General features: G+C 37.2%; 1 protein-coding gene across 4 annotated transcripts in view; it reads left to right on the plus strand.

Moving 5' to 3' along the window:
* Positions 1–8,109, plus strand: part of mettl15 (methyltransferase 15, mitochondrial 12S rRNA N4-cytidine) — a 69,735-nt gene extending 61,626 nt beyond the window's left edge. For all 4 annotated transcript variants that reach the window (XM_059530302.1, XM_059530294.1, XM_059530287.1 and 1 more), the window contains one exon: positions 7,367–8,109. In XM_059530302.1, the coding sequence (XP_059386285.1) occupies positions 7,367–7,821 (455 nt within the window). In that variant the 3' untranslated portion in view covers positions 7,822–8,109. The remainder of the gene's footprint in view (positions 1–7,366) is intronic.
* Positions 8,110–22,710: the final 14,601 nt, after the last annotated feature.

Below are 22,710 nucleotides of genomic sequence, written 5' to 3' on the forward strand. Positions count from 1 at the left end.
TCAGATCAGCTTTCTACGTATCAGACCACTTTGAATCATAATGAGCATCAGCACAAAAGTGGCTTAAAGCCGCTTGGCCGCTCTGATACACCTTGAAGCCGTCAATCTAGGTTTGCCGTAAAACATTCAGATTCATTTGGTGCAGCTCACAGGATTTGACCGCATGGTTAAACAGTTGTTTAAGCTGGTGGTCATGCTTTAATATCACTGTAAGAGACACTAATCAGCCCACTATTGATTACTGGTTGAAGAGCAGACTTGTTGGAGCACTGATGAAAATTGATCTTTCGCTTTCTCCTTCCGAGTTTGCTGAGGCCCACATCACAGTTTTGGAATTAAGGCAGTCCTTAAAGTCTTTACTTTTGTTAGCTGGAGTTTACTTTCCTACTCTAAACTTTATTTTAGGCCAGTTCTTTGGTAAAACAATGAGGGACTTTTTTTCCCTGTGTTGAGTAATTTGTTTACTGGATATTTAACATACAGTCTAATTTTATTAACTTTCATTTAATCACACTCATGTTGTTGGAAACCTGTAGGACTTTCTTTCTTTTATTGGAACACAAAATAATTTTGGCTGAATGATCCTTGTAATAGCTATTGAACCTGCTACCTCCTTTGCATTGAACAGAGATGACGTTCCTTATGTAGTAAGCGTCTAGCTATTCAATTAGTGTTTAGCAGAATCTTTTTATTAACAGCAGTCAATTGTTGTTTTTGAATAACTTGGGATTTAGTGTCTCGTTCAATTCCAGAGCTCCATGCAGCAACATATTTCTGGCATTGAGACATTGAGATGAAAATTCAATTCAAACAAAATCACGATGCGTCTCAACGTGTCGCGAGAGACTGGCAAGTATACAGAGCTGTAAACAAGTAATATAACTGGCGGCACTGTTTGCTACAAATTGGTAATGGAAAATAAATAACTTAATTCTGCTGTATACAGTGGGATTCAAAAGTCTGAGAACACAGAATATCAGGGATTCAAAATCGAATCGAATTTGTTACGATGTCCATGTGAAATCTTTGGTAAAAAATGTTGGATTGTTTTTCCATTCAAGTACAATTCATGATAAATCCACTTGACTTGTGTTTTTTCATGAAATACTGCAATATTTTATCATCAGATTTTGTCAGATAAATAAAAAATGTAGCATTGCCTTTTTGTTTTATTTTTTATTCTGGCATTCACTGATTCAAATGATTTTGTGGTTAATAACTACAGAAAAACAAATGCAATTTCTACATTAGATAATTTAGTTCAGGCAAGAATTTAAAAAAAGAGTAAATTCTATATTTGTTCTCAATTTAAGCATTTAGAAATTAAAGTTTGTTCCTTAACGAAGTATATCATACTTGAAATTGTTTGTTTACAAGGATTCTTTAAGTCAGTTGTTGTTTTGTGATGTTGAGTTCTCTTGCGTACCTAGTATTGAGATCTAAGTTCATTTAGGTAATAACTATACTGAGTAGACATATTATCTTAAAAAGAGTAGCAAGCTGTCTACCGAATGACTTGCATGTTTGTAAGTGAACCACATGCTTTAATAGCATATTTTTTTCAGTATTTCATTGTTTGAGTAAAGTTTACAAACCATGACTGAGTGAAATGTACTTGAGTACTGCAGAGTAAACTTAAAATAAAGTATAAATTACTCATCAAGCTCAAACTGGCCACCTTAAATGTACTTATTTGTTTGGTTAATTGCATAAACTGTGTGTGCAAAAACGTAAGTAAATTTTACTTTGTGTGGTCTTTTTTTCTTTCTTTATTTCAGTGTTATTCAGTGGCTCTGGTAATATATATATATATATATATATATATTTTAGATCACTCAAAAATTCAAATCTGGTCATCACAATCACCACAGTCCCTAGCAGCCAATAGCAATGCTGCCCTTTCAGCCTCAAATAACATTCATGAGGTTCTGTGTCCCTATGCAGCCCGTTGCTTAGATTTACTAGGTAATAATGAAGCATTACTCTTTGAAAGTCTTGTGCATAACGGCTATTGCCAGCCTCGCCCAGGAACAAGGCACTTGTAGGCCCTTCCTGAGCTTTCAAAGAAAGCTGCGTAAATTGACACTACAGAATAATATAGGACCCTTCATCTCCGTTCTTACTGGAAACCTGATGTGATCAGCATAGATTGGGAAATGTTGTGCAAATTTTAGTTAACTCTTCAGGGTAAACAAGAAGATGGAAGGCTTTAATTTCAATTCTGTCTCTCTCTCTTTCACTTATTGCTCTTTTCTTTCCCAGAGGTGAACAAGGAGAAATATGTAAGTGTCCGTGAGACACATTTGCTGGAAATGAGTCATCAGCATGTTATCATAGCTTATGCAGGATTGAGTCTTTTCACCAAACATATTCACCCTTTAGCCATTTCCTTGTGCCATGATAAACATGAGTCACAACTCCGTCTCACGCCATTTTCAAACATAGTTTAGACAAAATTGATAAAGTGCTTAGGTGTACAATCTAACATTTAAATGTTAAGTGTGTCTTGGCCAGCTCACCTGACCTGCATTCTTTCTTTTTTCCTTCCTCAAACACAAAGAGATGGACGAGTCAAAAGTGAGGCATGTTTTGATCTTTTCAACTTTCGATGACTTATGGAGCTATGCATTTTAACAGGATTATGCCTACATATCATAGAAATGTTCTGAATCTCTCTTGTCTAAAATGAGAGTTACGGAGCTCAGGGTGGAGCGTTCAAGACTTGAGTGTGAATGTGCTACACATAAACATCTCAAAATGTGTAATAATACATATTAATGTTAAAATTAATTTGAATTAGAATTTAAACAAAAATTACATTAATTATACAACTGGTAAATACATTTTTTATATAAATATTAAAACAACAAGTCAATGTGTTAAAAATATCTTCAATTGAAAACAATTATAAATTTGAATATGAATTCATTTATTATACTTTAAGAAAATACTTTATATGTGACCCTGGAGCACAAACCAGTCATAAGAAGCATGTAGCAATAGCCAACAGTACATCGTATGGGTCAAAATAATCAATTTTTTTTAATGCCAAAAATCATTAGGATATTAAGTAAAGATTTTGTTCCATGAAGATATTTAGTCAATTTCCTACTGTAAATATATCAAAACATCATTTTTGATTAGTAATATACATTGACTTCATTTGGACAATTTTAAATGCAATTTTCTCAATATTTTTTTTGCATCCTTAGATTCCAGGTTTTCAAATAGTTGTATCTCAGCCAAATATTGTCCTATCCTAACAAACAATACATCAATAGAATGCATATTTATTCAGCTTTATACATATATATGTAGCATTGTTTGGTGCTTACAACCGGACAAATCCAGTCATTTCTCAGCTCAGTTCATCAGAACAGTGCTCTACAGTAAATGCCGTCTTTTAAGAATTTGCCTTTGTTTTTATTCTTTGATCAATCAGTCAAATGATGTTTGGAATAACAACCTTGAATTTCAAAATGGTAGTTCTGCCCCTTGTTCATTCCTTAATGCAACACGAGCGCATGATTAATAGAGAGGAATCACAAAAGGAAAATCCGTAATTCAATTCACGGTCAGACAAAGAATGAGCCCTCTATTCAAGCTGAAATGTGCTTGTGCAGAGCCTCATTCAAGAGAGATCTCTCCCTTCATTACAGAAGGATGTCATGCAGTAATCAGTTTTTATCCATATAAAGACATACCGCCAATTATCAGAACCATGAGCAGCTGGGTGTCACCCTCTAATCCATGCACTCTCACACAAGACTGCCAACCAATTACATTTCCTTTTAACAAAGTGTCATTTTCACTACATTTGACTTGACTTTCTAATAGCCAGTGTTTCTATAGATGTATAATATAAATATGATCTATTAGGGAATTATTCAATGGCTAAAATTGGATTCAATTATTTCATGTTTGAATGTTTCAAGTTATCTTTTAAATGACGTCTAGTAGAGAAAGTGTGGCTTTGTTTGTTTGTTTGTTTGTTTGAAAGTTGACGGATCTTTGCCCATTTACATTGTACAGCTCATTAGGCTTCTGTGTAAACATTGTTTTAAATAAAGTCAGCTCATTTTAAATGTAGAGGTAATTAGGCAGAGGCTGTTCTCATTGTCACACCCATCAGGATTCATGGCCAATTATGGAGAATCAATAGCGATTGCTGCCTGAAATGTGAGGAGAGCACCCATTGCGTTAACAGGACCAGACTGATTGCTGCATTTATTCACCTTGTGTTAGTTGCAATAGAGATTTGATTGTTTGATGCTTTCCTAAATCAGGATTCCTTTTAAATTAGATTGCTGTGATACACATTATTTGTGTGATTTGTTTACAGCCTGCTAAATCTGAACTTGATTTTATTTGATTGTGCATTATATATTTATTTGCTTTTTTTAAGCAGTCCAAATCACAAACTTATCCTTTTTAAAGACCCCCCGCCCCAACACCTTCCAGGCCGGTCTGTCTATGTATCCATCTATTTATTCTCTGCTCATTTTTTATTCCTTTTCATTCTTTCCGTTTCATATTTTCCTGTTCCTCACGCGCTCCTTTACATCTTGATTTTAAAATAAGAGGCGGGGCAGAGGCATGTGGTCTTATTGATTGGCCAGTGTCTCGCTCCTCCAAGCCCAGAAGATGCAACACCTCTCTTTTTCTTTAGCTGTCTATCTCTCCATCTCCTCCACTCATTCATCCATGTGAAGCTATGGCTTTAACATGTTTCTTGAACTAGTTTTATATAGGGCTACACAATTAATTAAATTTCTAATTGCGATTACAATTATAGATGCCACAATTACGTCGTCATTCAAAAGCTGCAATTAATCATTCAAAGTCCACTTATGTTATTCTGCGTTCTTAAGATGCCTTTTTATATGTTATCTTAAGGGTTTTACGATTGTTTTAATTAGAATTTTAGTATAACATTATAATAACATTCATTTTTTTTACTTTTTTATAATTTAAAGAAGAAACCAACCCGATGTATAGTTGATATTTGAGGCTTAATACTATAGAAAAGCACTAAAAGTTTTTCAGTTAGTTTTTCCAGCTTGTTTATTTTCATATAAAAAATATGGCATGCAGTTGCAATGGTATTAACATTGCAATGGTATTAACATCATTCAATGTAAATTGTGATAATCGTAGTTAATAATCGCAATTACAGTTTCAAGTGAATAATCGACAATTATGATTTTTTTCATAATCGTGAAGCCCTAGTTTTATAAATCATTCACTTTTTTTTCCTCCATAAAATTTACATATAGAAGCCCTGAAATGCAAGGTAAAGAAAAAATGGAAATATACTTATTTATATACTTATAATATAATATTATAATTGATTTTGTCAATGTTTACTTTGTTGTTCCAAACCTGTATAACTGTGTGTCTGTGTGTGTGTGTGTGTGTGTGTGTGTGTGTGTGTGTGTGTGTGTGTGTGTGTGTGTGTGTGTGTATAATATATATACAATCGTGGCCAAAAGTTTTGAGAATAACATAAATATTGGAAATTGGAAAAGTTGCTGCTTAAGTTTTTATAATAGCAATTTGCATATACTCCAGAATGTTATGAAGAGTGAGTGAGTAAACAAATATTTTGGAAAAATATCTCATGTTTTTTGTCCATACACTTAAATTTTGTTTTTGGACCTTTTTTATTTTATTTTTTCATAGTGGCCAAAAAAAAAATTCTGATAATTTTTAATGCTTCACTGAAAAAGAATGATAGATTTGGAATGACATGAGGGTGAATAAATTATGAAAGAATTTACTTTTTTTTTGTGTGAACTATTAAGGAAATATATGAAAACAAAAAAAAGCTTTTGACTGGCTTTGTTGCTTAATTAATATTATTTTTTTGAATTAGGTTTATCAAAAGCTTTGAAGGGTGAGGCTGAAAAAAACTGATGTGCTAACATTTAAAGTTTGAATCACAGCGAGTTCAGTAGATGTGACTATGCTGTTTTTCGTTTAGGTTACCTATTTTATATACAGTATATATTTGTTATGTAATAGTGTAAAATGTAACAAACATATCTAATAGTAGTATAATGTCTAACCTAAGTGTAAAAAATGTTTAAAAAAAGTAGTTCATGTCTGCAGTGTTCCCATTTCTTAAAAAAATTGATTTGGACCACTTTTATAGATAAAAAATAAATAAATATTGTACAGAAGAATATACATGTATTTCAGCAGTATCATTTATTCAGTACTCTTTCAGACTTTTATTTAGAAACATAAAATGTATTTTCTTTTTAAGTATAATATTAAAAATCTGGATTTTTATACTATTCAGAAACAATGTGTATTCTGATGGACATCAGAAATAACCAGGAAAGCATTATCATAAGCTTCCTTTATGATTTATAGTGTCTGGTCATACTTTTGTGTTCCCTGCCTTCTAATAAGAAAACTTTTGCATGTTTTCAGTTCAGGGAACAACATCACCACCCCATGCTCAGACTGAGCCAAATCATCTCAGCACAATATACAGCATAAACCCATCTCTCCATGAGCTTTGGGAGCCTTGTAGAACAGCCTGTTTATTTTCTGAAGCACTGTGTCATCACACATACTGATCTGGAATAAGCCCGTGTCTGTCCCTAGCAGTGTTCATCTTTCTGTGGGTTTGTCTCTTTGTTTATATGCTCTTAGTACACAGCACCTTAGTACACAGCACCTTTTCCTTCTTGATGAGGAATTTGCTTCTTGATAGTTTTCGCGAAAAGCACCCATTGCACCTCAATCCATCATACAGTACTTACTAATGTAGTTAGTTAGTAACTAAGTAGTAACTAAGTTCACCTGAAAATAATTTGTTGTTGTAAGTTTTTGTTAAATTTACTATATAAATATTTATATTATATATTTTTTTATAAACTGAAAATAACTGATTAATAAATATCTTCATGAATAATTTTTTAGTGTCTTTTTAAGGAATGAAATGTGTGTATTTTGTAAATTTGTATAAAATTTATATGGATGACATTTAATGTATGGACTCTACTTGGTGAATCAGTTTCACCATCAGTTTTAAAATCAGTTTTAAACTGTTAACAGTTTCTTTTTAAAAAAGAAGAATGAATAATATTACAAATATTAGTGGTATTTCTTCAGTAGTAGTATTCAGTAGAAAAAGTTAAGTGTTGATGAAGGGGTACTTGAACATTTTTGATGGAATCCATAGCACAAAATGTTGGAAATCAGTGCTCTTAAACAGCTTTAAACTATTAAATAGAAACCAATTTCAAAAATACATGTGAATGAATTCTGACTAAACTAAAACAAAAGTCTGGTGCAGGAAGCCTGCAAAAGCCTCTTAACTTAATAACTAATCTAATCCTTTTTTTGATTGTAGGAGCGTTTCCAGTGAGCGCGCTGTACGCCCGGCGTGACCGCCTGCAGCGCCCTTCACACGTTGCCACCAAAACCTTCCAGGCCTTACGGATATTCGTGAATGATGAGCTCAAAGAGTTGCACGCCGGCCTGCGTGTGGCGCAGACCCTGCTCCGTCCCAAAGGGCGACTCTGTGTTCTCACTTTCCACTCCTTGGAGGACCGGCTGACCAAGCGTTTCCTCCGTGGAGAGGACCTGGCCGCTCCACCGCGCCGCAGCCTTCGCCAGCGAGCCAAAGCCCGGCTTGAGTTAGAGGGAGAGGAGCATGAGGAGGAAGAAGAGAATGAAGAAGAGGAGAAAGGACGAGAGAGCAAATATTGGGTCAGTCTGAAGAAGGTGATAAAGCCAAGTGAGGAAGAGGTGAAGGAGAACCCAAGAGCTCGATCAGCTAAACTCAGAACAGCAGTAAGACGATAGTGAACCGATGCTTTTTACTAGATCACTAAAGAAAGAAAGTACAAAGCTGTCACTGGGGATGTAGTCTAAGGTACAAAAGCTAAAATGTAGATCTTTGCACCTTATTTACCCCTAAATCGTTAATATTATTATTTTAAAGGTACATATTATTTCCTAAAGTGTACCTATTAATGTCTTTTGAAAGGGTACCGGCCCAGCGGCAGTTTTTGCTTTTTTTTTGGGCGTGTACACGTGTAGTTTTATTCACATCAGTGTGTTTCAGGCGAAATAAAGGATATAACTCCAGAATCAGTTTTTTGTTGTTGTTGTTGTTGTTGTTGTTAATGTCAGTGGTGAGGGAATGAATTCTGGAAGAATTTCATGTACAGTTTGCATAACACTTTAAATATCTGCCTGAGGGATTTTCTAAATAAATGTTCTGTTTTATTTATATTTTGTTTTGTTCTGCTTTTTTTCTGTTTAGTTTTCATTTTCACTTCATCTGATTTTTTTTTTAAGTTCTGATGTATTTTAATTTAAATATTTTGTTTTATTTTAGTATATATTATATATTTATATTAGTTTTACTAGTTGAGGACTGCCAAAATGAAAGGGGTGCTATTATGCTCACTTTTTCAACTTTAGTTAGTCTGTATTGTTGCTGTTTGATCATAAAAAAGATCTGCAGTTACAAAGCTCAAAGTCCACTTCAAAAGGAGATATTTTATTTAACAGAAATCACTTTTCAAAAACTACAATGAACGACTTGTTTGGAATACAACACATCTTTGGGATTTGTGATATCAGAAAGATCAATGAATGGGATGAGACCTTGTTGAGCTGCACTAGAGAAGACAATGAGTATTATCACTATGTCGGAGATGCACTAGCATCGCTCATTGTCCAGAGAAAAGTAGACGGTGCGTTTGGAATAAACTGAAGCAGTTATAACATTTATTGCATTAAGATAAAGTAACGAGAGGAGCGTCGCCCACAGTAACGAAGTAAAAGTACAGATTTTTTCCAAAAAATTTACTCAAGTAAGAGTAAAAGTATCCATCTTTAAATATACTCAAAAAAGTATTAGTTACCCAAAAATGTACTCAAGTAAATGTAACGAAGTAAATGTAACTCGTTACTACCCACCTCTGCATTCAATCAATGACTGATGGATAGAACCAAGTTCCTGCCCTACATTTTTCATTTTCAACTCTGCTTCACTTCAGTACAAAAGAAGGATACTTCTGTTACATCATGGCTTTAATTTGTGCCTATTTTTATTTGAATAAAGTTAAGTTTTGGAGTCAAAGTTTTTGCTTTAGTTTCAGTTAGCTTTTAAGTTTTCAACAAACGAAAATGTTTTATACTATATGTAGTTTTCATTCAGGATAATAACTTTGTCACTCATGGTTGCATCCATCTTTTACCTGCTGAGCTGCCACCTTCCCATTGCACCAATAAACAAGACTGGCTCTGTTACCTCGGCTCATAGTCAAATTCAGGATGACTTCACACATGGGTTCGACCCAACTCTCACCTCTTCCTGACTCATTTCTGCTGCATGCATCAGTATAGTGTTGAAGTCCAGCTTCCTCCTGTGAAGTTTCTATTAACAGCTACAATAAGAGAGTCATCAGCCATAACAGAACAATCTTCATCGTCACAGTAGAAAAACATGTAATCTCAAACTATATGTATGTAAAAAGTATACACTGGCACGGCATGTTGTGTGAAGGTGTTGGGGTTTGATCATAGAGCCCAAATGTAAGTTGGCAATGCAGCATGTGACAGAGATGCACAAAGAGATTGCGTCTCTATGCGGCGGCCTCTCTCCCTTTGTTGAGCTAGTGGGGGTGAGTCACACACCTGCAGGACTCGGGTGGGATTCAGCTGCCATGGTAATACTCAGCGCCTTGTGTACTGTACTCCGGCCGCTTCACATCTGATTCACATGCATATACCTCAACACCTCACCAGCGGCGTGATTCAGGATCAAAATATTGCCTCACAGCCTATGATTTTAACACATATTTTATCCTTTCACTCTGAGTGAAAATAAACACCGCTATTTGGTCTTAAATAAGAATAAACTGTCTTTTCATTTGGCATGGCAAATGATCTGTCATGAATATCCATTATAATATGAATTATGTCAAATATACCTTTATAATATATATACTTTTTAAGTAATATAATATTTAGATAATATAACAATACTTTCTAATCAATAGTACTTTTTAATAAATAATATTTAGTTTAATAATATTGATTTTTTTGTAAATAAAAGCTAAATGCAATATATATATATATATATATATATATATATATATATATATATATATATATATACAGTACAGACCAAAAGTTTGGACACACCTTCTCATTCAAAGAGTTTTCTTTATTTTCATGACTATGAAAATTGTAGAGTCACACTGAAGGCATCAAGGGCTATTTGACCAAGAAGGAGAGTGATGGGGTGCTGCGCCAGATGACCTGGCCCCCACAGTCACTGGACCTGAACCCAATCGAGATGGTTTAGGGGTGAGCTAGACCACAGACTGAAGGCAAAAGGGCCAACAAGTGCTAAGCATCTCTCTGGAACTCCTTCAAGACTGTTGGAAGACCATTTCAGGTGACTACCTCTTGAAGCTCATCAAGAGAATGCCAAGAGTGTGCAAAGCAGTAATCAAAGCAAAAGGTGGCTACTTTGAAGAACCTAGAATATGACATATTTTCAGTTGTTTCACACTTTATTGTTATGTATATAATTCCATATATAATTACACATGTGTTAATTCATAGTTTTGATGCCTTCAGTGTGAATCTACAATTTTCATAGTCATGAAAATAAAGAAAATTCTTTGAATGAGAAGGTGTGTCCAAACTTTTGGTCTGTACTGTGTATATATATATATATATATAATAATATATATAACTACATTTTATTAAATGATACTTTTAAATAAATATAATAGTTACTTTTGTATTATTTATGACATTTTGGAAATATAAGGTAAATTCAATGTTCTAATCTCAGTGATATAATTAAAATATAAAAAGTTTTTTTCTGTTACTTATAAATATAATTAAATAATTATTTTAATAAATATATTTTTTCTATATTTATGCTTTTTATACAATTTGTAAGCATTATAGTATGAATTATTTTAAATAAATGATTTTGTTTATAAATATAAATAAGTAATACAAATGCTTTATAATTGTTAAATAGTTTATATTATGAACAATGTAAATAAGGCATACATTTTATATAATGATGTATAATAATATTTATATTTTATATTATATATGCCTTTTTATTTATGGATTTGGAAATACTAGATAAAGGCAATAAATAGCCATTCCAAAATATGTTACAAATAGCCATCTAATAGCATAAATATGTGCTGGTTCATTGATAATAATTTTCCCAGGAATGATTCTAAATGGTTTCAGGAACCTTACAGCAAAGTATCAGGTTCAGAGTTTGAAATGCATAGACTGAAGCCAGTGCTGCCTCCAACTGGTCAAGATTTATAGACTTAAAACACATTCTCAAACAAAACAAGAAGCTGGTCTCCTGTTCTTCAGTGAGTTCCCCATAATCCCTTCACAAAAGGCACTGTTGGGAAGAAAAAGAGAAAATAAAAAAGCCCTTTTTCAATTAGTTTGGACTGGTCAGCCTGGCATGAATCAGCACAGAAGCTTTAAATACTTTGTGACTCAAACATGTCAAATTTTTTTGTTGTTGATAAATTGCATCTGCCCCCCCCCCCATCTCTACCGTTCCTTCACGATCTTGTTCCATCAGCTCTAAATATACACCTCCCTGTCGTTACCGTGGAAACTAAATGGCACATGTAACATAGAACTTAATGGTGTTTAAGCGTGTTTGCTGTTCTAATAATGGTGTGATCAGCCAGAGCCTCTGCTCTCCCTCGGACACCTTTTCCACCCTCTCTACTCCTGCTGACGTCACAGCCGCTCTCACAAGCTGCCTGCATACTAATGTGTCAACTGTGAAGCCTTGATCCTGCTGCGAGATGAGAGTTGGAAAGATGTTATGTGAGATTTAAGATAGCGGCACAGTATTCTGATTACTCACAAGTAAATTCATTTCTAGCTGTTATGAAATCAAAAATAGCTTACAGTGACAAATGTCATAGATATGGAGTTGCATTTGCCAGAACAATGAATGTCAGTTACTAGTAAAATTGCAACCACTTTCAGGTGTGACGAGTAAAAATGGTGCCTCTTAGCAAGTTAATATAGACAGCAGGGCTTGTATCACATGCATTAGCATTTTTTCACTTACACAGATTTGCAAAGACAAACGCAAGCAGTTTGTGAACTGTGATGGAGCTCTCGCTGAGAGAGAGAGAGCTAAAGAGGATTTCTTGGCTCTGGTGTAAGTTTATTTCAGGCTGACCCTTCTGGCTATGGTGTGCGTTGGCAGCACTGATGCAGTCACATGAACATGTAGCATCATTCCCTTCACAAAACTTTTCCTTCAGATCTCAGAAGCATCCGCGACTTCACTTTTAGTCTGTGAGAGAGAGGGCGCTAAGGATACTCGGGGAACGCACGAGTACAAGTTGACTTCCGTCACTCAAGCTGCAGAAGCATCACCAGCAGAACATTGCGTGCTAAAAAAAGGAGGAACACACGAATACCGTGCATGATGGGAATGAAGACTCAATTAGGGCAGGGATACCTCACATAGTCACATATTTACTACTACTTTGTGTGCTTTATTAAAAAATACTCAAAAGTCAACAGAATTACAGTGCGACACACCTGCTAATTAAAGGTGCCATAGAATGCAAAAATCACTTTTATAAGGTGTTTGAACACAGCTGTGTGGCTGCAGTGTGTGAAAACAACCAGCCTATAATGGTAATAATTCCAAAAAATCATAAACAGTCTTTCCACACAAGCAGTTCCAGGAAATGTCAAAGTTCTATACTTTGTGCTAACATTTTACACTGGACTCTACTGCCTCACACGAGGGTCATTTGAGTTGGAGTTGTGCAAAGATTGCTTCTGAAAAAATGGTCGATATCAACGCTTAGTGTGCAAACGTCCAGACTCCAGACAAAATAAACATCACACATCATATTTTGTTTTCCAAAACAGATTACTGTCTCTCTGTAATGCTAATGTTGATAAAGCTACCATTGTATCTGCCCATTTTCATTAATGCTGCCTTCACGTGCTACCAGAATGATCGTGAATAGGAATGTGTTAGTTAAAAATTGAGTTTGGAAGCAATGTGTGGGAGCAGTAACGCACTCAGTAACCAGCTCATTTTCATTTAAGATGACACACATTAACAGAGTGTTTTGGCGCATACCCTAAAAGTGGCATTTTCAAGAAGCTATTAAAAAAATCTGTGTGGTATTTTGAAATAAAACTTCACATACATACTCTGGGGACATCAGGGAACAATTTTAAATATTGTATCAATGCATTCTATGGCATCTTTAATTAGCCTTTTTTGTCCATTATCTGAAAGATACCTCAGGTATTTGGAAAGATTTAGGCAGCAGGGGAAAGACAAAGAAATCTGTGGAGGTGAAGTCACCTAGGCATTTCTGAGATTTCTGTTCAACATTATTATAGTAAAAGATCATAAAATCTTTGCAAAAAGGCCATTTCATTTTAATGGCAAATTCTGCAATCATTTCAAGGCCATTAAAAGATAATATATAATTTATTTTAGAATATATTTTAACAAATATGATAACATTTATATTTTTTTAAAATAAAGCAAGATTTGTTATAAGACTATTAAAGCTAAAGATAATTTATATCATACATTAGAAATAAGTTATTATATATATATATAGTCGTGGCCAGTTTTGAGAATTACATAAATATTAGTTTTCAAAAAGTTTGCTGCTAAACTGCTTTTAGATCTTTGTTTCAGTTGTTTCTGTGATGTACTGAAATATAATTACAAGCACTTCATACGTTTCAAAGGCTTTTATCGACAATTACATGACATTTACACGACATGACACTGTATTTGCAGTGTTGGCCCTTCTTTTTCAGTACCTCTGCAATTCGACTGGGCATGCTCTCAATCAACTTCTGGGCCCAATTCCTGACTGATAGCAACCCATTCTTTCATAATCACTTCTTGGAGTTTGTCAGAATTAGTGGGTCGTTGTTTGTCCACCCGCCTCTTGAGGATTGACCACAAGTTCTCAATAGGATTAAGATCTGGGGAGTTTCCAGGCCATGGACCCAAAATTTCAACATTCTGGTCCCCGAGCCACTTAGTTATCACTTTTGCCTTATGGCACGGTGCTCCATTGTGCTGGAAAATGCATTGTTCTTCACCAAACTGTTGTTGGATTGTTGGAAGAAGTTGCTGTTGGAGGGTGTTTTGGTACCATTCTTTATTCATGGCTGTGTTTTGGGCAGAATTGTGAGTGAGCCCACTCCCTTGGATGAGAAGCAACCCCACACATGAATGGTGTCAGGATGCTTTACTGTTGGCATGACACAGGACTGATGGTAGCGCTCACCTTTTCTTCTCCGGACAAGCCTTTTTCCAGATGCCCCAAACAATCGGAAAGGGGCTTCATCGGAGAATATGACTTTGCCCCAGTCCTCAGCAGTCCATTCACTATGGTTTCTGCAGAAAATCAATCTGTCCCTGATGTTTTCTTTTGGACAGAAGTGGCTTCTTTGCTGCCCTTCTTGACACCAGGCCATCTTCCAAAAGTCTTGGCCTCACTGTGTGTGCAGATGCGCTAACACCTGCCTGCTGCCATTCCTGAGCAAGCTCTGCACTGGTGGCACTCCGATCCCGCAGCTGAATCCTGGCGCTTGCTGGACTTTCTTGGATGCCCTGAAGCCTTATTTACAAGAATTGAACCTCTTTCCTTGAAGTTCTTGATGATCCTATAAATTGTTGATTTAGGTGCAATCTTAGTAGCCACAATATCCTTGCCTGTGAAGCCATTTTTATGCAACGCAATGATGGCTGCACACGTTTCTTTGCAGGTCACCATGGTTAACAATAATTTCAAGCATCACCCTCCTTTTAACATGTCAAGTCTGCCATTCTAACCCAATCAGCCTGATATAATGATCTCCAGCCTTGTGCTCGTCAACATGAGTTAACAAGACGATTACTGAAATGATCTCAGCAGGTCCTTTAATGACAGCAATGAAATGCAGTGGAAAGGTTTTTTTGGGATTAAGTTCATTTTCATGGCAAAGAAGGACTATGCAATTCATCTGATCACTCTTCATAACATTCTGGAGTATATGCAAATTGCTATTATAAAAACTTAAGCAGCAACTTTTCCAATTTCCAATATTTATGTTATTCTCAAAACTTTTGGCCATGATTGTATATATATTATACACACACACACACACACACACACACACACACACACACACATTTATAAGCTAGCATATATACATACACATATGTTTTATATATTTTAATATATTTATATATATCTTTTAATATATGCATATATTTTAGTTTAGCATTTATATTCCCACTGATAATGTGAAAATATTCCTAATTACCCTGTTATCACCTTGTTTATCAAGGGTTTTACACATACTGCCATCTCTCCTCTGCGTTCTCTCCCCATCACTCACTTGCCCAGCTGCTTTTGACTACAAACAGCTTCTATTCACAGATAAACCCAACCCCACCCCCCCACCCCAAACCAATTTGACTGTGTGCAGTCACGGTTGGATGGGCCGCATGCTGAAGAGGATGTGAAGGATCGGGAGGTGCGTGCGTGCGTGCATACAGATACACCTTCTGTGTAGAGAATCAGCCTGCTGTATGAATCTGTCAAAATAAGTGAGCGTGGCCATGTTAGAGGCAACTTATGGTTTTTAATGCACTCCGGTTGCCCAATAAATACACAGGGGCTGATTAGTGCCACCTCCCTATTTTCCCAGCAGTCTCCTCTGTTGGAATATGTTCATATGCCCATCCTAGTGCTTGTTCCCATCCACTCAGGTCTGTACGCTAATGGATAACAGCTGATTTCAAGGCTTACCAACAAATACGTACCAGGATGACAAAATGTCTTGGATGGAGATGTAGTCTGCGTTCCTCATGGGGTGTTCTGTCCTAAAAAGGCCAAATGCAGTAACTATAGCAACACTGCAATCGAGTAAAATGGCTCCAAAGTTCTTTGATTGGATTTTGATGGATTTTGTATTTACTTTTACTCTGAATCTGAGCAATGGTGAGCTGTCACAAGACAGACAGATAGTCTCAGAAACCCAGATTCCTCTATAAATCAGTTTTGAAATGAATTTTTATTTTATTTTAATTTTTTGTGTCTTATTTCTGTAGACGTTTTCAGACTAACCAGAACAGGAAATTGTTGCAGTTGTAAAATTAAAAGCTCTTCTGCCCTCATGTCATTCCAAATGGCTTTCTTTCTCCTGCAGAACAGAAAAAAAGATATCTCGAAAAACAAGCCAGCATTGGACTTACTGTATTGATGAAGACACTGAGATATATGTCTTAGAATATATTTTTTTCTATTCCACAGAAGAAAGACAGTCATAGGCTTAGAACTACATGAAGATGAGTACGCTTTCAGAAAAAAAAGGGATAGAATTGTCAGTTTCAAAAGGTACTAGTATGTCCACTTTTGGTACTAATATGTACCTTAGGTTGCTGCCCCAGTGACAGCTTTGTACCTTTTCTAAGATCCTAAATAATGATAAATAATAATAATACTAATTTTGAACTGAAATATCTCTTGATTGTGCTGTATAACATTCATAATGGCCATATATTTTGGTTACATTTGGATATTTGGTTGCAGCTTTGAATATAGAAACTATTCATTGTTTGCATGCAGCCTATTTTGTCTCAGGATTTGATCTTTTTGATCAATTCCTAGTGTTTTTGCAGCTTTTCACTCATAATTTGAAGTTATTTACATCTCGAGCCGTTGATGGGTGTGCCATAGCAGCGAACAAGGTTTCTCTCAGTGACGACTTCTGTTTCCTCAGCAATGCTGCTCTGTTTGCAGCATCACACTAACAAGGTGCTGTGACGTCTTTGCTCTCAGCCAATGAACCTTCATGCTGCTGGATCACACATTCACAGCGCCGGCTCCCGCTTCCTCCAATCGCACACGTGTCAGAGAGGAGACAGACAGGTGAGGCAGCGAAGTGGGTCTGGCGTCAGGTGCTATGTAAGCAGCCTCCGCCCCAAACAGCCCAGTGCACACACAGTCTCATACCCACCTCTCTTCCCCCTCCGGCCAACCGTTCTCATCATCCGCCCCTTTCTCTGGCACAGCCTGTGCTATAAAAAGATTTCTGAATGAAGACGAAGCTTTGAGGTCGAAGCTATTTGAATGATTTTTGTGAATGACGCAGGGGCTCCTAGCCTCATGGGAGGAAGATCTAACCCAGAGGAGAAGACAGCTATGTTGAGAGCTCAGCTGGGTGCTCTGCCACCTTTCACTGACTTTTAATTAAAACTTTGATAACAAAGAGAGGATAATATATGTAGAGGAGAAAATCAAGCTAAATAAATCTCCAAAAAAGGGCTTTAGAAGACGGGGGAGCGTAAGCCTCGGCACGTCCCCGACTCACTCTACATGTTTCTGATCTTTTATAGAACAAACAGTCTGTATGGTTTGAGAAGACAACCTTCTCTCAGACACATCTATATAATAGAACAGAATGTTCTTAACTCTTCATAAATATTAATATGCACATATGTCCTGTTCTAATGCTCACTGTTCTATAGTAGGTAATGTGCATTAGAACTAGTTTATCTTGAAGCCATTGCTGCAGTGAGAACTAAAAGGGAATTATTCTGCATCGTAGCACATCACAACCTATGAATTTTAAGTAGGGATGCACAATAAATCAGTTATGGGCTTATACCACTTGTCAATATCAATTTATATAGGATTTTACAGTTCATCTATAAAAAGACTAATAATTTGATTACACTGCTAAATGTAATCCTTAACAAATCTTATTATACTGTGCATTATATGTTAACATGTCTAAATTCACTTGGCATGTGAAGACGTTTTATTTTTACATTTATTGTATGTTTTATTTCTAATGTACCATTGTGGTTATCGACCATACCATGAAAAATAATTAGAAGCCATAAAGTTAGAAATGTCATGTTAAGGACAAGCTATATTTATGCATACATTGCTTTATGCAATAAGCTTCTACAAATAGCAATAAAAGTGCTGATTTTTATATATTTTTTATAGCGATGACATTTTTGCAGTGGCTAGTCAATAAACCTTAATATCTCTTCTTTAAATGTGTTAAGTATTACTTTATTGAAATAGCATAAGGTAACATCAACAAATTGTGTTTGATGATGCTTTTAATCACCTAAACCAAATAATCACTCTATCCATCCTGTTAGAGTGATAAAACAGTTGTTTTCAGGTTTTTTCGAACCAGACAAGTCTCACGTTGCCATCAGCACGTAGCAATGTCTCTGCTGGATGTCTGATTTTAAATCTCAGGGAGGCGGGGCTATCTGACAACAAAGATACCACCCAACTGATATGTATGAGACTATAGTATGAATTCTATTGTTGTATTGTTTAAAATTTTTTTATTATTATTGTAAATAATAATAGCAGCTCTTAATAGCAGCTTTAGCTTTGTGTTTTGATGGCTGCAGCACCTCCTCTGCAGAACAGCCAGTGAGACACACACACAGACGTTGTGTGTAGGGACACGTGCACAGCCTGGACCCACTTCTGGAGGACGGGACCTCGGGGAGTCCCAGAGCGACGTCAGAGGAAGACCTGTGCTGTACTTTACTGTGTTGATCTCTGTGTGTGCTACTGCTGCTTTTGTCTCAAAATCCACAGAGCACATAGCGCAAAGAGATTTTCACATCCATCTGCACTTCCCAGGTTGAGTCTCAGCAGGTGTAATGCAGTGGAAAGAAAGTGTGCACATGTTATTTCTTCATAAAATGGTAAATATAACGAATAGCGCTGCGCTAGACGCCCCGTCACTTCACACCTCCACTACAATAGCATGCTTTTAGCGACAACTCTGTATAAACTGCTGTACAAAAACATGAATAAAGAGTGTCGGGCTAGTAGGAGAAGCACTCTGAAAAGCAGTTGGTAAGTCTTTAAACATCCTAGGCGTTGGAGTGTTTGGAGGGCTGCGGAGCACTGCCAGCAGACAGAATCATTTCACAGTATCGTTTTGCTTACGGTGGCAGTCTTGCCTTTCTTGCCACTCCACTCCCATTATCCCCCCCGAGGAAAATTGCCCGCTGTCCGCCTGAGACTGGAATATTCCCATCGCCACTCCCCTGCCTACCTCTCTCCCCCGACTACATCCACTCAGGAGATTGACAGTCACAGGGGTTGGAGGTGAATTGGAAAAACATCGGGTGCAGCCATAACAAGTGCCCTCGGGTAATGACAGGTTTGGCTGGGGTGTAAATTACCCCATCCTATTGCTGTGCTCACTCAACCGAGGATGAGAACAGGCCGACGGAATAAAGCGGGGGATGGCAGCCGTGGCTGGTTTATCAGGCGGCTTGTGTGGTTTACTAACAGAGCTGAGGCAGGGGCCTGTCGACTGTCTGTAATGGTTATCACTGCTGCCTCTCAGGGTTTGCCTGGTTAAGCACTAATGCAATTGGGGAGAAGGAGGGGGGTAGTAACAGCTCTATTTGAAACGCCTTCAGGGCAGCGTCAGATGAACCTCACCTTTAGGATATATGAGATCACTGTAGATGGAGCTATGGATGAGACTGGGACTGTTTTTGGTAAGTATTGAGTGGGTTCAACACTTAGGAGATTTTGAGATGCATCACCTGCTGGTTTATCAATCTGTGAAGACCCCAGTTTCCTGTATTTCATGGATTCACAAATCTATATGGACCCAACCCGGGAACCTCCATTACAAAAAAAGGTGAAAATACTGCCTTCATAGGATGTATTCCAAGGAAGGCATCAAGGCATGTCCGATACCAGTGTTACAATGAAGGCTAGATCTTTTTTGTTGTAGACATTACGGTGCCTCAAATGCCTGCCCGAAATCAGTTTTGTGAGGTGCCTTCCTGCACAAACTTAATAATGCTTTTATTATTAACATAATCCTGTTTCTGCTCAGTGGTGATAGAAACTCAGTTGATGAATGCTGAATTGAATCTTTCGAACAATTTCATCCAAAAATTCTTCAGTGACTCATTTATCTCAGAACATAACACCATCATCACATGGTCTGTAACTCCCAAAGTACATGTTCTAAAATTATGTAAAAAAAAAAAAAAGGAATAAATTATGTATGGTGGGTGCATTTATCCAAAGCATCTTACATAAATATATAAATGTATTTTACATACTAAATTAATCTTTTGGAAAAAATGTTTTGGTAACACTGTCAAAAAATCAGTTGCTCTGTCCTATTTGTGTTTTGTGAATTGGTTCGTCCAATAAACTTAAAAAATCTGACTCAAATGAACTGTTAGTTCATAAATCAGACATCATTTTTTCCTAAGTCTTTGGTTCTTCTGCTTATGCTGTCAAACCAAGGACTTCCTTTTCAGTAAAGATGATTATGAGATGCTTATGGTAAAGTTGTCAAGCTTACCTTTCCGGATATTGACTATGGCTCTATTTTCCACTAATCTGGATCCCATACTTTCCCAGTCTGCTGTGGTATTCCAGTACACACCCACCCACCTCCTAGATCCGGTAAACCACTCAGTGCCACCCTGAGGCCCATTTGTGCGTTTGTGCATTAGCACATTAAAGCTTTGCAGACAGGGACAGAACTGGAGGGCAGTAGCGGAAACAGGCAGATTCCTCTTGGCTGACGGCCAGAGGGGTTTTTAATGGCTGACCTGGCTCCCATTATTGGCTGTTAAACCCCTGACCCTCCTCTCTACCCACCCTGCGTTGTTCAAAGAGGTATGGTGCTCTTGGCAGCCATGCAAGTACATCCAATCAATCACTCTTAATAGGTGTACAATTGTCTGCTTCCCTCTGTATATTAATCTGGGTAGCGCCTTTTGTCAGATTGGTAAATGAAAAGGTGATGAACCAGGAGAAAGGATGGATGGAGTAGATACATGAATTATATACAGACAAAATAAAGGATAGCTGTAACTAACTGAAGCCCTTTTCACTACTAAAAGAAAAAAAGGTCTCACTGGCAGTGCGGACAGTCAGCTTGAGAAATGAAAAACAAACAGTGGCCAGCATTTCCCTGTTGTTTACCGTGTTCACTTGGACAGATGGCCGAGCGACCTCAGATCATCGGAGGCTTGAGTCATTTCACAATTAAACAGCTGTCCAGCTGGAAGTCACACACTCACCTAGAGGGTCCCAGAGGAATTTTTGTCACTTATTAATTCCCAATCTTAACTCTCTTCTCGCTCTCGCTGTTCATCCTTTATGCATAGTTCTTTACTGTGATATTTAACCCCATTGCCGGTTGTGTTGCTTGTTATCCCTACAGTTAGTCAGCTACCGAGGCTCTGGCCAAGCATGTGCTAAATGGAAATTCGTGGGTCAATTCTCATTCAAATATAACGTTGTAAATGAATAATTCATTTAATGGGGAACTCATTTGCATTTCTAGTCTCTCTTTGTGAGTTTCTAAAGGACTGTCATCAGGAAAAGTCCTTGAATTTAGATGCAGAGAGCTTCTTGGAGTAAATGATGGATCTGTTCCTAGTAATACTTTGTGTGGATGGATGGTACATTCCAATAATAATAAGAATACTAAGCCCTCTTTAATTTTTTTGCATGGAATAATATATATATTTTTAATATGTAACATTAAATTTTTGATTAAGCAGACCTGTCTGTGATAATTAAAATGTTTTAATTATCCAGCCTCTTTCAAGTTGTAATTTAATAGACTGATTGTGCTCTTAGGAATGCTAAATTTAGTGGAACACCATTCTGTTCCACTGGTCCTGTTTCTGAAACACTATATAACTAGAGTTTCACACTATGGTCCAGAGTGTGTTCCATTGCAGTTCTTGGTTACAGCCTTCCACAAATTCCAGGATTATATATACAGTTAATAAGAAGTAGTTCACTTTCAGAATGAAAATTCTGTCATCTTATTGTCAAGGTTCATGAATTCACTATCTCTCTTTTGTCTTGCGTGCTGTTGTGTGTGTGGGCGTGGTCACTGATCAGCGATGATCAGCAGCGCCAGCTGGTTTCAATTGTTTGTCCCTATATAAGTTCAGTAACTGGTGTTTCATGTTGTCAGATCGTTGTTTTCTCCCCGGTGTGCTCCCATGCTGTTCCTGTGTCCTTGTTCCTGCCTAGTCTTCCTGTCTTCGTCATTTGTTCCTGGATCGTCACGCAACACTGGATTACTCACTCACCGGGATTCAAGGGATCGTCACTGGATCGAGCACCACCACCAGCTGTCCACCGAAGTCCCTGCGTCATCCACCATCAGCCTTGTGGCCGCTGCCTGTGTCTCCTGTGCTTGTGCTCGTTATTCTGACCTTCTTGCTGTTTATCAATAAATACGCCTTGCGTTTACATCCTGTGTCTGTCATACGTTACAGAACGATCTGACCCATTATGGATGTAGCAGGCACTTCTACATGGGACGAGTTTGCGGCTCGAAGTATCGCTAGAATGGACTCTCAGGAGGAAAACATCTCCCTCACAGGGCGGGCGGTCCAAGCGCTTGTGACGCAGGTGTCTGAGCTCACCCAGCAGATTCAACAGCTCCGAGTCTCCACTGCGCCACCCACACCGCCGACTCCACCCCCTCTTCCAGAGCCGCAGCCGCGGCGCGAACCGAGATTACCAACACCCGAAGGTTATTCAGGTGAACCGGAGTTTTGCAGAACTTTTCTGACCCGATGTTCTATGCACTTTGCATTACAGCCTCAGACGTTCAACCAAGAGC

The sequence above is a fragment of the Carassius carassius genome, chromosome 3 (genome assembly GCF_963082965.1).
Source record: "Carassius carassius chromosome 3, fCarCar2.1, whole genome shotgun sequence".
Lineage (NCBI taxonomy): Eukaryota > Metazoa > Chordata > Actinopteri > Cypriniformes > Cyprinidae > Carassius > Carassius carassius.